Here is a 17,631-nt window from a genome sequence, read left to right on the forward strand (position 1 = left end):
CATCCCCACTATCATTTTCGTCGCCCTTCGCTGTACCTTTTCCAATTCTACTATATCTTTTTTGAGATACGGAGACCAGTACTGAACACAATTGTAAATTGCTGGTTGTGGAGTTTAGTACAGAAATCATCACATAATTTTTCACTGTCAGTACCAATCAGTGGCTGCGCTATCTTCAGGCCTTAATTATATTGAATTGCGGCTCGTTTGCTGCAGTGTTAACAGTGGACTGAATTTCCTTGGCCTGGTCCTCTAAACCGTTAATGGAAGATATGTTAAGTGGGTCAGATTGGAGATGGTAGGGAGGAACAGTGCTTTCAGTGTTGTCCTTCCAATTGAGAGCAAGCCATTATTCCCAATCCATCAGAAATAATAATAATAATAATAAAACTCTTTTATCGTCTCAGCACTTATATCTCAGGTTCATAGGCAGGGAGGGAGGAATCATCTCCACTCAAAGCCCTCTGGATCCTGGACAGGACCGAGGCTGGGGAATTTTCCACAATTTTATCCCTCCTAGATCATGGACAAAATGTTGAGGGGGGGGGCAGAGGGAGGAATATTCCACATTTTTATCCCTCTCGATCAGCAATTTTCAAACTGGGTTCTTCAAGAAATTAGATTATGGAATCTGTTTGTATGAACATATAAATTGAGGGTTCCTCAGTGTATGAACAAATATTTTAGGGGTTCCACCATAGTAAAAAGTTTGAGAATCACTGCTCTACATTGTGGACAGAATGGAGGGAGGGAACACCAATTTTATCCCTCTGGATCATGGACACGTTGGTGGGGGAGGAATAATTTCCTCTCTAATCCCTCTGGATTAAAGGGTGGGGGAAGGAATCTTCATTTTTATCCCTCTGGATCATGGATGGGGGCGGGGGATCCTGTCCACTTTTATCATTGTGTGTCATGGGGGGGGGGGGGGAAGAGGTCCTCTCCACTTAAATTCCTGGCAAGGTTGGCTCTTCACCATTGGGACAGGGAGAGTTTCACTTACTACTGAGCCAGAGGACTGGCAAGAAGTGCAGAGGGGGAAGGGGGGGGGGCAGGGAATGTGACGAAAGTTAGTTGATTCTTCTGGGAAAGTCTTTCTGTTTCTATGCCCTCGTGTTGCTTCTACACCTCACACAAATGCTGTTATAGGAAATCACTGTTCTACTTACATCTCCAGCCCTTATGGTTTTTTGTCCATTCTGGTTGTTTTGTTTTTCTTGACTATGTAGTGTCTCTGAATTTTGTTATGCTTTCTTTTTGTAAACTACCATGAGGTCTCCAGTGATATGATGGTATAACAAAAGTCCAAAGAAAGAAAGGATCCCAAGCTAAGTCCCTCCACCCCTCTTCTCTCAAAGAAGGTTTTCTCCTCCCCTCCTTAGTGTTCTCCAGTGACTACAAGATCAGTGGCCAATCCAGGTCACAAATATTGGCAGAAACCCAATTAGTAGCACCATTCCATGCTACCCATCCCAGGGCAAGCAGTGGCTTCCCCCATGTCCATCTCAATAACAGACTATGAACTTTTCCTCCAGAAACTTGTCCAAACCTTTTTAAAACCCAGATACGCTGTTACCACATCTTCCGGCAGCGAATTCCAGAGCATAACTATTCTTTGAATGAAAAAATATTTCCTCCTATTTGTTTTGTTATTCGGAAGTGCCTACCCTGCGGACTCTTCCAGTGTCTCCATTGCTGGAAGCACACCGTTCTAAAGACATTTGGACATTTCCCTCTTCCCTCAAAGCTTCCCTTCTCCTTCCCTCCTTTCCTATCCTTCCCCATTACTGTACTAGCTTCATTTTACTACATTGGCGTCTGCCTCTGTGGTGCATCGTAAGCCACGTTGAGCCTCACACTGTTGGGAAACTGTGGGGTACAAATGAGATAATAAATAAATAAATAAATAAATAAAAATATTTCCATGTAACTTCATTGAGTGTCCCCTGGTCTTTGTCAGGAACACTGTATTCATAAGTACATAAGTAATGCCACACTGGGAAAAGACCAAGGGTCCATCGAGCCCAGCATCCTGTCCACGACAGCGGCCAATCCAGGCCAAGGGCACCTGGCAAGCTTCCCAAACGTACAAACATTCTATACATGTTATTCCCGGAATTGTGGATTTTTCCCAAGTCCATTTAGGGGAAAAATCCATAATTCCAGGAATAACATGTATAGAATGTTTGTACGTTTGGGTTCAGGTCAGCAGAACTACCAAGACAGCAGGCGGAAGAGTAGCTAAACAGGCTGAGGTCAGGACCGGCAGTGTAATAGGTTTTGTGTGCGGAAGGCAGGCAAGGGTCGGATATTGAAGATTCAGCATAAGTACAGCACTCGGAGCTTTCAAGTCGGCTTAAGGGCAGGATAGAACGAGAGCTCCAGGGGTCAGTATAGGTATAAGGAGCCAGTCAGGAATGATAAATCCTAAGAATCAGTGAAGCCATTGTGTTGAAATGTTTTGTAGGTGCTTGTTCGATGTGTGGTCAACAGGTAACAGGGGTCTCTCTGTTTTTAGGCAAAAATTCCAGTTCTCTGCTTTCTTTATTATAAGACGAGAGTGTGTGTTGGGGCATCTGATGGTTAAAGAGCCCTTTTTTAATCTGGTCTCACTGAGATTTGGCAGTGCTTAGTACAGGTACAAAATTTAGATTGTGAGCCCTCTAGGGACAGAGTACCTGAGTATAATGTGATAACAACAACCAGTGTATCTGGTTTTAATAAAGGTTTGGACAAGTTCCTGGAGGAAAAGTCCATAGTCTGTTATTGAGAAGGACATGTGGGAAGCCACTGCTCGCCCTAGGATTGGTAACATGGAATGGTGATACTGTTTGGGATTCTGCCAGCTACTGTTGACCTGGATTGGCCACTGTTGGAAGCAGGATACTGGGCTAGATGGACCATTGGTCTGACCCAGTCTGGCTATTCTTATGTTGTTAATATGCAAACTGTTTTGGTTTGTACCACAGAGAGGTGGCGTGTCAAATCTATGACCCTTACCCTTACTTCTTTGTGAACCCTGGAAGCCAAACCAGAGAGAAAAGGAAACCTCGGGGCGACCAAGCAGTACACCTGAAGCTGAGGTGTGCTGCTTGTGTCAGGAGACCTAAGGAGAGTGCAGATGTGGCCCTCCATGCTTGTGATGTCAAGACGTTGTGTATCTGTGGCATTTTGTCTCCCTGTGCTGAGATCTCTGTGGTGCTGACTGTCTCGTACGCAACTTCAGACACAAAGGCCAAGCCTCAGTGGTCTCTCTGAGACCTGATAGAGTGTAGGAGTGGCCTAGTGGTTAGGGTGGTGGACTTTGGTCCTGAGGAACTGAGTTCAATTCCCACTTCAGGCACAGGCAGCTCCTTGTGACTCTGGGCAAGTCACTTAACCCTCCATTGCCCCATGTAAGCCGCATTGAGCCTGCCATGAGTGGGAAAGCACAGGGTACAAATGTAACAAAAATAAAATAGATACTATTGGAGATTCTACATGGAATGTTGCTATTATTGGAGATTCTACATGGAATGTTGCTACTATATGAGGTTCTGTTGCTACTATTGGAGATTCTACATGGAATGTTGCTACTATTGGAGATTCTACATGGAATGTTGCTAATCCACTACCAACATTCCATGTAGAAGGCAGCGCAGGCTTCTGTTTCTGTGAGTCTGACGTCCTGCACGTACGGTCAGGACGTCAGACTCACAGAAGCAGAAGCCTGAGGGCCACATTGGTGATCTGCAAGGGCCGACTTCTACATGGAATGTTGCTAGTGGGACTCTGGGCAAGTCACTTGACCCTCCATTGCCTGCCGCATTGAGCCTGCCATGAGTGGGAAAGCGCGGGGTACAAATGTAACAAAAATAAAAAATATAAGCAGAGCTCACAAAGTGCTCTTTTTCTCCCCATCTGTCTTTCCCATGTATGAAACCCCTACACGTTCTGTTTTGGTAGCACAAGAAATTGGCAGAGGGCAGCGCGTACGAAGAGGTGTCCTCGTCCACCGTGTATTCCGAGAATGACATCAGCAATTCCATTAAGAATGGAATCCTGTACCTCGAAGATCCCATCAACCATGTGAGTCTCTGCTCCTGGGGCACAGAGATTGGGGGGGGGGGGGGGGTGCCTCCAGAAAATAGGGGGAAGGGAACAGAGATGAAGTGGAGGTTGGGGGCATCTTTGCCTTCTGGGAGAGGGGGAAGAAACGACCGGGTGCCAAGCTGGAGTGGTATGCCATGGTATCATTTTGAGTCGGTCTGTGAATCTGGGAGCCAAAATGGGAAAGGAGGTGCTAAAGGCAGTCCTTACTCATGTGAGGCCAGAGGTGCGAACTCGGGAACGCATAGACTGCAGCACCCCACTGAGATCAGGGCACGTAAGCTGTAGGGAAGTAGTGAGATTTGGGGGCTTGTGGGCTACAGGAAAATGGTGAGTTCTGAGACATAGCCTCAGCAAGTGTGGGCTGTAGGTTAACATCAAGCTTTGGGGGGGGGGGGAACCATGCACTGCAGCAGTGGCATTCCTACGGGGGCTGACACCCGGGGTGGATCGCCGATGCGCCCCGCCCCCCGGGTGCAGCGCCCCCCCCCCCCCCCCCCCCCCCCCGGAACAGCGAGACTCCCCTCCCGACAAAAAACCCCCGATCCAACGGTGAACACCCCCCCAGGTGCACGCCGCTGGGGGGGGGGGGTGCCGCGCGCCCCGGAACAGGAAGTAACCTGTTCTGGGGCAGAGGGAGCATGAAAACCAAGAGCCCACAGGTGCGCGGCACCCCCCCAGCGGCGTGCACCCGGGGCGGACCACCCCCCCCCACCCCCTTGGTACGCCACTGCACTGCAGCAAGATCAAATGCATGCTTGTCAGCCTAAGGGATATTCGTGAGGTTAGTAAAATGCTCAGTTTCCTGAGTCACATTTATTCTCACCACAGACCCTCTCCCCTCACTCTTTCTGCAGGAATGGTATCCCCATTTCTTTGTTCTCACCAGTAACAAAATCTATTACTCTGAGGAAACGAGCGGCGGCCAGGGGAACGAGGATGAGGAGGAGCAAAAGGAGGTAAGGAAGGAGCAGGTCTTTGTCCGAAAGCTGGTGTCATTTTTGTCTCTCTGTGAAATCCTTCTAAGAAAATCCTCCCGTTTCTGGCAGGATTGGAAGAGGTGCTGCTCCAGGATTTGTTTTGAAGCTCAACATAGTCAATGACAGGGTTCCACTGAAGATTAAATCAATAATGCATAGATTTCCCCCCCCCCCCCCCCCCCCCCCCCGCAGTAAGACATGACTAAAGCCATTCTGGACCCCCCCCCCCCCTGCATAAAAGTGTCGTTGACCATCATCCAGTAAAACTTCTAATGGCAGATGATCTCGATACTTGTCTGTAGACACAGATGGCGAACAAACCTTCGTATTTTTAATTTCACACCCCTATCCCCACACACTTCCCCCGTGAAGGGGCCTGGAGTGATTCTTATGCTCTAAAGGGAATAAACTGATAACTCCTTGTCAACCCTAAATGATTCCCTCTGATTCACATCTAAGCCTAGCAGGTCATTGTTGAAACATCTGCACAATGTGTAAATGGCTATTCCAGAAAGTTAATATACATGCGTGTAGGCGGCTGGAATATACATGGCATATCATAAGTATGGTGCCAAAAAACACATAAGCTCTGTCAATGAGCAGGATTAAGTCAGCCACCCAGGCAGGTGACATCATTGCATGTCACCAGGATGGGACAGGTTTTTTTTTCCCCCAAAGGTGAGGTTAGAACTTAATGTCAAGTTTGAGCACATCTGGCTCTTTCCGTGCACAGCTGTCTCCTCAGCTTTTTTTATTTTTTCCACTAAAAAATTCTGTCCCAAAAAGTCTTTATCTTCAAATTTCTGATGGTTTTTTGCCAAATTGTGTGTGTGTGTGTGTGGGGGGGGGGGGGGGGGGGGGTCATTTGCTTTTATTTCTACCAGGCAAAATATTCAGCCTATGATGACAGTGTGTTTTAAATGCCAGCCTCTCCTGGCCATTTAAATTGTTTTTGAATATTGGGTCTTAAGTACTTGTCCCAAGCTTTCTTCCAGTACAATTTTCATCTCCACCTCCACCGGGAGGCTGCTCCACAAATTCACCACTCTTTCTGTAAAGTAATATTTTTCATTAGCTTACTGCTGAGTCTCTCCTCTTTCACCTTCATCCTATGCAGTGGCGTTCCTAGGGGGGCAGCACCCCCCCCCCCCCCGGGTGCATGCCGCTGGGGGGGGGGGGTGCCGCAGCGTGCGCCTGCTGCGAGTTTACTAACTTTGCTCGTTCACTGCAGCTCCCTCTGCCCGGAACAGGAAGTAACCTGTTCCGGGGCAGAGGGAGCTGCAGTGAACGAGAGAAGTTAGCGAACTCTCGCAGCAGGTGCGCGGCGTGCACCCGGGGCACACCGCCCCCACCGCCCCCCCCCCTTGGTACGCCACTGATCCTATGCCCCCTCGTTGCAGAGTTTCCTTTCAATGACATTTATGCCACAGAGGTATTTAAACATCTCTGTCTCTCTCCTTCCCGCCTTTCTTCCCAAGTTATACATATTGAGATCTTTAAGTCCGTCCCCATATGCTTTATGACCGAGACCACTGACCATTTTAGTAGCCGTCCTCTGGACCGACTCCATCCTGTTTACAAGGGATGAAGGGGTTTTTAATGCTCGTAATCCCCCGTTTCTCTTCTCATTTAACATTTAAGCCAATATCCTTTTGCAGCTTCCTAACATGGGGCCACTATAAAATCAGTTTTCAAATGAGACTTAGATGCTGTGCCGGATGTCTTAAGTGTCACTTGAGCTTCATTTTCAATAGAGGCACACTCTGGTAAAGTGGTGTAGCCACAGGTGGGCCTGGGTGGGCCGTGGCCCATCCAACAGTAGCACATGGTAATGAAAATGCTGCTCTCCACAATACTGGCACCTTCGCATGCTCAGTTTTCAGCACACGCCTGCTGCAGACTACCAAGGTGGAGACTGGCGAGAAGAATTTTCGCACCAGCTGAGATATTGTTTTGGTGTGGGGGTGGGAGAGAGAACATTTGGTGCCCACCCACTTCTTGCCTAGGCCCACCCAAAATCTGCTCTCTGGCTACGCCCCTGCTCTGGTAGGCACATTACCCGCCCCCCCCCCCCCGATTTTCAGAACAATTTAACCATCTAAATGGCACTTAACTGGCTACCCTCTGATTTTTAGCGCAAAGCCAGCTAAGTTTGGTGGCCATATTTGGCTACTGAATATCGGCTTGGCCAGTTAAGTTCAAACCAGCCAAAAATAAACTGGATATTCAATTCCGGTCACTGGAGATGTCCTGGTATCAAATATCCAGCATCATCATGGGCGTGGTCTGAATATTCTATGTTATATGTGTTTATATGTGTGTGGAAAGGGCATTCTAGGGGCGGGGCCCTGCACATACATGTTTGTTATAATAGCATTTCCGTGCGTAAGTGTGCCCCGTCACGTGTAAATGCTGGCGTGCAGCCTAAGTGCTATTCTGGAAATACTAGTGGATATTTGCAAGGGGGCATACGCAGGGGCGGAGCATGGGTGGGGCTCCCACTGTAAGTTCCATGAGCTGCTGCAGCATTTAGATGCTCAGACGTCCGAGCTCTGTGACTGGGGGCGTGATCACGTCTAAATGCTAGGTGGCTGAATAGCCAGTTGCCTTAGTCTCCTGTAAAAGGGACATAGGCATCCGTGTTCCTTCGTCAACTAGGCTTCTGGCATGCACTGCGTTATTGAATTGCCTGCTCTGTAACCGAATGCCTCCATTAAGGTGCCTTGAGGCCATGAAGTAGGAGCCTGGTCTAAACAGAACTTCGGCATCTGGGTTCCATTATAGAATATTCGCATAACCCAGTCTCGGTGTACCCAACATCTAGGGATCTGGACTTATGCCAGCTATGAATCAAGAGACGTTCTGGAATTTGTAACTGAATAGAACAGATTGTGTGACTTGGGGCAAGTCACTTTATCCCCCCCCCCCCTTCCCAACCTGTGTCTCAGGGTTTAGAAATCCTGTCTTTGACCTTGGATTACTTTCCAAGTTGCACCTTCTTGTGATTGTCAGCAAGTAGCTTTGGTTCAGTGTGTTATAGAAACCTATAGCAAAAATGAGCCCTTGAGGCACAACTTGACTTCTCTTGCGAAGGTGAGGAGCAGTTCAGAACTTCACTCTACGGAGAGGTGGTTCCATGGGAAGCTGGGAGCAGGCCGAGATGGACGTCACATCGCAGAACGGCTCCTGTCAGACTACTGTATCGAAACGGGGGCCCCGGATGGCTCTTTCCTGGTGCGTGAGAGTGAGACCTTCGTTGGCGACTACACTTTGTCTTTCTGGTAAGGATTGCTAACCGTTAGATGCAGTTTGGTATGTGGCCATCGCCTGCCAGATTAACCCACAGCCCAATGATGGTACAACCATGTTCTAATGCAGCAAAACCGCAGGAAAAGACCAGCTCCCTCCCACCCTCTACAGATGATCATTGACTGCCGATACAATGGAGCGTGTCCCTCATTTGTGCTCCTTTCCAATTAGGGGTGTGCATTAGTCATGCCTCATAAATTTTAGTGCATGCAAAATCAAGTTAATATGTGTGCTTATTCAACATGTGCACGTTAAAATGTCCTAACACTTGTTATTCAATTTAATAAAACAGTATTTAATGAAATGAACCAAAAAACATACAAAAATTGAATGTTTCATGTGTGCTCATCCCTAGATCCTGTCTCTTCATGTTCAAGTGTACAGCGCTGCGTACGTCTAGTAGCGCTTTAGAAGTGATAAGTAGTAGTAGATCCTGTAGATTAAAAATCCTGTCGTAATGTGTGTGAATTCTTTGGGACACTGTATGTTATTTTCCTGAAGGTTGTGCAGTAAATATTTGAATACTTAATGATGACAACTGGCTGAGAGGGGGATTCCTTGCAGCGCCCCCTACTGCTGCTCTCTGTGACAACAAGTTGTGACCGAGTTCTCTCTTTCCAGGCGCAATGGAAAGGTACAGCATTGCCGCATCCACTCCCGGCAGGAGGCGGGCAGCCCCAAGTTCTTCCTCACGGACAACCTTGTGTTTGAAAGTCTCTACGCGCTGATCACGCACTACCAGCAAGTGCCCCTGCGCTGTAACGAGTTTGAGATGAGGCTTACGGAACCCGTGCCTCAGACCAACGCACACGAGAGCAAGGAGTGAGTGAGAGGGGAAAGTGGGGGAGGGAGACAACAGGACGTAAGGCCAAGCGTTTTGGGTGAGATCTTAGGATGCTGAGTTGGAACATGGTGCAAACTTGCAGAATGACTAGTTGTAGAATTTAGGATTCTGTTAAAATAAGCAATAAAGGGGATGGTCTTCTAAAGCTTTTTCCACGCATAAAGGCTGTTTTACTGCAAAAAAAAAAAAAAAAGATTTATAGACTTCCACAGCTGTATACGTAGGTAAAAGGTAAGTGCATGTAAAGTGTGTGCCTGCTTTCACAAGATTTGGGGATAGGCATTCCCAGGGGTGGACTGTGGGCACAGTAGAGGCGGGGTCAAGGGGTAATTCTCAAAAGGTCACTGAAAGATCGTGTAACCTGAATTGGTCACTGTTGGAAAACAGGATGCTGGGCGTGATGGACCTTCGGTCTTTCCCAGTACTACTACTACTCTTTGGGGTTCTACATGGAATGTTGCTACACTTTGAAATTCTGCATGGAATCTTGCTATTCTTCAGAATTCCAGAATCTTGCTACTCTTTGGGGTTCTACGTGGAATGTTTCTACTATTTGGGTTTCTGCCAGGTACTTGTGACCTGGATTGGCCACTGTTGGAAACAGGATGCTGGGCTTGATGGACCTTCGGTCTGTCTCAGTATGGCAACACTAACGTTCTTAATGTGCTAAGCATGATTTTGCATGTAATTGCACTTATAGACTAGCATGTCAGTAGATTTGCGCTTAACCTTAGGTGTGAGCACTTATGCCCGCTCATGCCTAACTGTTAGCATTCTAGAACCTGTGTGCGTAAGTACTAGACACGCCCTTGATCTGCTCGTGCCCCTCCCAGGTCCACTCCCCCTTGCAGTTTGCATGCCTAATTTGTGGAATACCGACTAAGGGCAGTTAAGTAAGTAACTGCAACTTAATGCCAATTATTACACGTGCAACTCATGCTGTTGTATGACTTGCACGCTGAACTTTGTGAGCTGTGGGCCAGATTCTATATATGGTGCCTAAAAAAAATCTGTGTGGTAAACGTTTCCACCTTGGCGTATTCTATAAACGGCATCTAGATTTAAGTGTGGTATATAGAATATGTTTAGTTGATATCCCAGCACCTAAAACTATGCGTGTCCACTTACACCAATGAAAACGTGATGTAAATCCCTGTGCATAGATTTGCACACACTGGGCCGTATTCTATAACTATATACGTAAATTTTGTAATGCCCACTTCCCCGCCCATAGCCATGTCCTTTTTGAAGTGCATGCATTAGAATTTAGGCGTAGTTCATTACAGAATATTCTTAGCGAGTTGTGTGCGTAAATTCTAATTATTGCCAATTAGTGCTCATTACTGCTTGTTCAGTGCTGATTAGCTTGTAAAACCAATCAAGTTACGTGCGTGGTGTTAGAAAACGCCTGGATTTGCGTGCGGATCTCTAGTTGTGTTATAGAGTCCAGCAGTAAGCCGTAGAGTTCTGTTCACAAGCTTATAGAATTAGTGGAACCGGTACATGGTGTACTTAACGTATTTGCATCTTCTTCAGAGCAGGTGTGAGTTTGGGCACTGCTGGGGCTGGCTCTGGGGGTCTATTTTATAAAGTCACATAGGTGTCTGTGTTGCCTTGATAAAAGAGCCATTATTTTTCACCTGTTATAAAATGAAACGGGCATTGTGTATAGTCACAGCGAGATTTTTTCCGATTGCTTTCTACAGATGGTACCACGCCAACCTGACACGGGCACAGGCAGAGCACATGCTAATGAGAGTGCCACGGGATGGGGCCTTCCTGGTGCGCAAGAGAAGTGAACCTAATTCTTACGCCATTTCCTTCCGGTGAGTTTGGGGTGCTGGAGGGGGGGGCGGACGAATGGACGGACAGACATAAGTATTGTGCAGCAGCTCAAACAAAACCTATTCACAGCAAAAACAGGTTCCATTAACCTCTGTCTTCTCATATGTTCAGCTTCCATGTATCAGAAAACTGCAAATCCTTCCATCTCGCCCTCTGCTGTCGCAGCTTTCCCTGCTCTCAACTTTCTCTCTTATTTGCTGTCTTTCCCTCTCCTAGCTCACTTTCTCTCCTCATCTCCCCTTCCTCCCTCCCCTCTCCATTTCCTACCAGGACTTAAAAAGTACAGCAGAACTGTGATGGAACACAAGAACAGTCCGTTATGTGCAGTTTTTGGGTTTTTTTTTTTTTGCACCCAGTTTTTGGAAAGGTGCCTGTCCCTGTTCACAGGTCACCTGGGATTTATTTGTGTTCCTACATGCTTATATTCTAAAACCGGTGCTTGGAGCATGTGTCTTCTCTCAGTACCCTTCTCCACCACCGCCAACTCCAGGCTCCGCCCTTTCTGCCTCGCCTCACCCCATGCTTGGAATAAACTCCCTGAGTGGAGACAAACAAAGCAGATCAATCAGTGATATGGTTCAAAACTTTATTTTCAGAGATTCGCCCGACACAGACTGTGTTTCGCCCACAAGGGCTGCGTCAGGGGCTCTACAAAAGCAAATAAAATCAAATACAATTAAAAACATATATATTTGTATAATACTATATCATAAAACATTAATGAAAAATAAACCATATCAGATATATAAAATCAATCAAATACTTGGAAGGAGAAATCAAATATCGTCGAGGAAATAAACATAAATACCTGCATAAACCTATGTTTACAAACATAAGTAGAGGAGTGTGGTAGCCGTGTTAGTCCACTCTTAAGGTTATCAATAGAAATCAAACAAAATAAAACATGGAAAAGAAAATAAGATGATACCTTTTTTATTGGACATAACTTAATACATTTCTTGATTAGCTTTCGAAGGTTGCCCTTCTTCCTCAGATCGGAAATAAGCAAATGTGCTAGCTGACAGTGCATATAAGTGAAAACCTTCAAGCATTACTATGACAGTAAAATAGATACCGTTGGAGATTCTACATGGAATGTTGCTACTATTGGAGATTCTACATGGAATGTTGCTATTCCACTAGCAACATTCCATGTAGAAGGCTGCGCAGGCTTCTGTTTCTGTGAGTCTGACGTCCTGCACGTACGTGCAGGACGTCAGACTCACAGAAGCAGAAGCCTGCGCGGCCACATTGGTGATCTACAAGGGCCGACTTCTACATGGAATGTTGCTACTATTGGAGATTCTAGATGGAATGTTGCTACTATTGGAGATTCTACATGGAATGTTGCTACTATTGGAGATTCTACATGGAATGTTGCTATTCCACTAGCAACATTCCATGTAGAAGGCTGCGCAGGCTTCTGTTTCTGTGAGTCTGACGTCCTGCACGTACGTGCAGGACGTCAGACTCACAGAAGCAGAAGCCTGCGCGGCCACATTGGTGATCTACAAGGGCCGACTTCTACATGGAATGTTGCTAGTGGAATAGCAACATTCCATGTAGAATCTATAGAAACCAAACAAAATAAAATATGGAAAAGAAAATAAGATGATACCTTTTTTATTGGACATAACTTAATACATTTCTTGATTAGCTTTCGAAGGTTGCCCTTCTTCCTCAGATCGGAAATAAGCAAATGTGCTAGCTGACAGTGCATATAAGTGAAAACCTTCAAGCATTACTATGACAGTAAAATAGATACCATTGGAGATTCTACATGGAATGTTGCTACTATTGGAGATTCTACATGGAATGTTGCTATTCCACTAGCAACATTCCATGTACAAGGCTGCGCAGGCTTCTGTTTCTGTGAGTCTGACGTCCTGCACGTACGTGCAGGACGTCAGACTCACAGAAGCAGAAGCCTGCGCGGCCACATTGGTGATCTACAAGGGCCGACTTCTACATGGAATGTTGCTAGTGGAATAGCAACATTCCATGTAGAATCTATAGAAACCAAACAAAATAAAATATGGAAAAGAAAATAAGATGATACCTTTTTTATTGGACATAACTTAATACATTTCTTGATTAGCTTTCGAAGGTCGCCCTTCTTCCTCAGATCGGAAATAAGCAAATGTGCTAGCTGACAGTGTATATAAGTGAAAACATTCAAGCATTACTATGACAGTCTGACAGGGTGGGAGGACATTTTACAACATTTTACAGGACCAGGACACTGTACCAGTGATTTCACAGTGAGAATCCTCAAAGGTAACTTTAAAACCATACAAGAACGTAAGACCTTTGAAGTCAGAATGATTGAATATTTTAACACCCAACAGAAAGGACTTAACAAGGATCTGGGGTTCCTAGCCCATTATAAACCATAAAGCTGTATTTCTCTCCACCCCTCACCTATCCACACCCATCCTGTTAGAATATCAATGATATGCTTTGATGTCCCCATGCATACCTCCGACCCACCCCCATCCTACCACCCTGTCAGACTGTCATAGTAATGCTTGAATGTTTTCACTTATATACACTGTCAGCTAGCACATTTGCTTATTTCCGATCTGAGGAAGAAGGGCAACCTTCGAAAGCTAATCAAGAAATGTATTAAGTTATGTCCAATAAAAAAGGTATCGTCTTATTTTCTTTTCCATGTTTTATTTTGTTTGATTTCTATAGATTCTACATGGAATGTTGCTATTCCACTAGCAACATTCCATGTAGAAGTCGGCCCTTGTAGATCACCAATGTGGCCGCGCAGGCTTCTGCTTCTGTGAGTCTGACGTCCTGCACGTACGTGCAGGACGTCAGACTCACAGAAACAGAAGCCTGCGCAGCCTTCTACATGGAATGTTGCTAGTGGAACAGCAACATTCCATGTAGAATCTCCAATAGTAGCAACATTCCATGTAGAATCTCCAATGGTATCTATTTTACTGTCATAGTAATGCTTGAATGTTTTCACTTATATACACTGTCAGCTAGCACATTTGCTTATTTCCGATCTGAGGAAGAAGGGCAACCTTCGAAAGCTAATCAAGAAATGTATTAAGTTATGTCCAATAAAAAAGGTATCGTCTTATTTTCTTTTCCATGTTTTATTTTGTTTGATTTCTATTGATTCTACATGGAATGTTGCTATTCCACTAGCAACATTCCATGTAGAAGTCGGCCCTTGTAGATCACCAATGTGGCCGCGCAGGCTTCTGCTTCTGTGAGTCTGACGTCCTGCACGTACGTGCAGGACGTCAGACTCACAGAAACAGAAGCCTGCGCAGCCTTCTACATGGAATGTTGCTACTGGAATAGCAACATTCCATGTAGAATCTCCAATAGTAGCAACATTCCATGTAGAATCTCCAATGGTATCTATTTTACTGTCATAGTAATGCTTGAATGTTTTCACTTATATATACTGTCAGCTAGCACATTTGCTTATTTCCGATCTGAGGAAGAAGGGCAACCTTCGAAAGCTAATCAAGAAATGTATTAAGTTATGTCCAATAAAAAAGGTATCATCTTATTTTCTTTTCCATGTTTTATTTTGTTTGATTTCTATTGATAACCTTAAGAGTGGACTAACACGGCTACCACACTCCTCTACTTATGTTTGTAAACATAGGTTTATGCAGGTATTTATGTTTATTTCCTCGACGATATTTGATTTCTCCTTCCAAGTGTTTGATTTTATATATCTGATATGGTTTCTTTTTCATTATTAACGTTTTATGATATAGTATTATACAAATATATATGTTTTTAATTGTATTTGATTTTATTTGCTTTTGTAGAGCCCTTGACGCAGCCCAACACAGTCTGTGTCGGGCGAATCTCTGAAAATAAAGTTTTGAACCATATCACTGATTGATCTGCTTTGTTTGTCTCCACGTTGGATTTTCCGGATCGCTTGCCATCTTGTTTCTTATAAACTCCCTGAGCCCATCATCTTCAAATCCTTGCTCAAAGCCCACCTCTTCAATGTCGCCTTCGGCACCTAACCACTACACCTCTATTCAGGAAATCTTGACTGCCCCAACTTGACATTTTGTCCTTTAGATTGTAAGCTCCTTCGAGCAGGGACTGTCCTTCTTTGTTAAACTGTACAGCGCTGCGTAACCCTAGTAGCGCTCTAGAAATGTTAAGTAGTAGTAGTAGTATTACATATAGCAGTGATTTAACCAGAGCTGAGATTGTGATGTCATAATGCCTCATTCCACCAATGCCTAAGAGCCAACCTCATCAGTGATGTCACAATGGCTTGATTGTCCTATATTTGTCTCACTCTTATCTATTAGATTGTAAGCTCCTTCGAGCAGGGACTGTCCTTCTTTGTTAAACTGTACAGCGCTGCGTAACCCTAGTAGCGCTCTAGAAATGTTAAGTAGTAGTAGTAGTAGTGTCTGCAGGGTAGAAATGTGAGATTGTTCTCCTTTTCCCTCTGCCCCATTCTTGGCGTGAAATCGAGTAAGGTGGCATTGATGTAGCTTTACTGCCCCCTTGCAGGGCGGAGGGGAAGATCAAGCACTGCCGGGTGCTGCAGGAGGGGCAGGCTGTTATCCTGGGGAGCTCAGACTTTGACAGCCTGGTAGACCTGATCAGTTACTATGAGAAGCATCCGCTCTACCGAAAGATGAAACTGCGGTACCCTATCAATGAAGAAACACTAGAAAAGATCGGCACAGCGGTGAGTAGGGGGCATACGGAAAACTGGCTAATTTCATAGCTGTGGAATGGCAGTACTCGGAGAGGGGAGGTAAAGAGAAGAAATGAAAACATCAACACAAATGAATAGTTGGCAAAGCAAGTGGGGTTGGCCACAGAATGACACTTAATTGAGGGGTCCTTTTACAAAGGCGCGCTGAAACATGGCTTGCGGTAGTGCAGGCACGGGTTTTGGGCATGTGCTGATCCATTTTTTTAGCGCAAAATGGATGTGCGGCAAAATCAAAATTGCCACGCATCCATTTTGGGTCTGAGAACTTACCACCAGCTATTGACCTAGCGGTAAAGAATCCGGGTGGTAATGACCTACACGCGTCAAATGCCACTTGGCGCACGCGTATGCTCGCCAGAAAATAAAAAAATACTTTTCAGATGCACGTAGCAGACGCGTGCCAAATTGAAATTGCCACAAGAGCGACGCGGTAACCGGGCGGTAATTCCAATTTGGCGCAGGTAGGCACCTACGCAGCATAGTAAAAGGGCCCCTGAGGCAGTAGTATTTATTGGTCGAGAGACCCAATTTATGGCGCATGTTTCAATGGGACTGCCTGCGTCAGGGCCAGGTAAGCAAATATATCAAATTGACAAAACCATCTCAACAAAAGTAATCATAAAAACATGTACAATACTTATTAATAGACAAAAAAGCAGTTTATTTAGGGACTATAGTACAAGTTCATGTTGAGAGGTTGACTGTAGAACTGGGAGGGAAAAAGGGAGGGGGGGGCGGAGAGGGGAGGATGGGTGGTTAGGGGAGAAAAGTTATTAAAAAAGTTTGGATACTGATTAGTAATTTGCTGTTAATATGCAACGTGGGTTGTTAGTGAACTGTATACAGTGCAATGTATTGAAATGTTTATTATGTTGAAGTATCACTACGATAGTTCATAAAATCATTTACGGAGACGCCCCGTCATACATGCACGACCAGAAATGCCAAAAGATCTGCCCGTACTTTTCTTCAGTTACACTTCCCCAGTTGCAAGGGATTCAAATACAAACTAATACATGCCTCCACCTTTTCTTACATGAGCTCGCAGTTGTGGAACACACTACCAAAATACTTAAAAAACAATTAATGAAATAACCAACTTTCGCAAATCGTTAAAAACCTCTCTCTTCACTAAAGCTTACCACGAGAATCCATCACCAAGCACAACATACCAACACAACTCCTTGACTATGACCGTCTCCTTTCTATAACTGTTTGATCATGTTGACATGTGAACCTTGTTATTCTTAACATCTTTGTAACACCAATTGTATTTTGTACCCTGAAATGGCAATGCCATTACAGGTATTTGTAAGCCACATTGAGCCTGCAAACAGGTGGGAAAATGTAGGATACAAGTGCAAGAAATAATAATAATAATAAAAATCGTTAAAAACATAAAAGCAGTTTATATCAACTTAGAAAAATAAAAAATCTTAATTATAAGAATACAAACATTTAAGCAAACTATATAATGAAACAAAAACACAAGTGCACTGTTATTTTGTATACTTGTGTTTTTATCCAACGTTGTTTGCTTACATGTTTGTATTTTTATCATTTTATCATTTTGTATTTTTCTGATTTGAATATAAAGTTTTGCTTTATTCTGTATTAATATGCATATGCATGTTTTTATGATTGCTTTTGTCGAGATGTTTTTGTTATCGTCTCTTCTACTTGTGGTCTGCCTCGCTTGCTTTGCTGAGTACTCGGAGGGAGACACTGTACTCTTTTATAGGGAGCTTAGATGGTAACCAGTTGTTTCTGAGGGGTGCTGCACACTCGGTCATTTTAGGGAGCCCTGAGGTACTGCAGGTGGGGGGGGGGGG

The 17,631-nt window shown here is 44.9% G+C and overlaps 1 protein-coding gene across 3 annotated transcripts in view; it reads left to right on the forward strand.

Annotated features, from left to right (window-relative positions):
• Window positions 1–17,631, forward strand: part of PLCG1 (phospholipase C gamma 1) — a 190,798-nt gene that overhangs the window by 126,837 nt on the left and 46,330 nt on the right. For all 3 annotated transcript variants that reach the window (XM_030211878.1, XM_030211879.1, XM_030211880.1), the window contains exons 14-19: window positions 3,946–4,068; window positions 4,947–5,048; window positions 8,163–8,350; window positions 9,000–9,200; window positions 10,929–11,048; window positions 15,589–15,769. In XM_030211878.1, the coding sequence (XP_030067738.1) occupies window positions 3,946–4,068; window positions 4,947–5,048; window positions 8,163–8,350; window positions 9,000–9,200; window positions 10,929–11,048; window positions 15,589–15,769 (915 nt within the window). The remainder of the gene's footprint in view (window positions 1–3,945; window positions 4,069–4,946; window positions 5,049–8,162; window positions 8,351–8,999; window positions 9,201–10,928; window positions 11,049–15,588; window positions 15,770–17,631) is intronic.

The sequence above is a fragment of the Microcaecilia unicolor genome, chromosome 8, assembly GCF_901765095.1.
Source record: "Microcaecilia unicolor chromosome 8, aMicUni1.1, whole genome shotgun sequence".
In the NCBI taxonomy this organism is placed as follows: domain Eukaryota; kingdom Metazoa; phylum Chordata; class Amphibia; order Gymnophiona; family Siphonopidae; genus Microcaecilia; species Microcaecilia unicolor.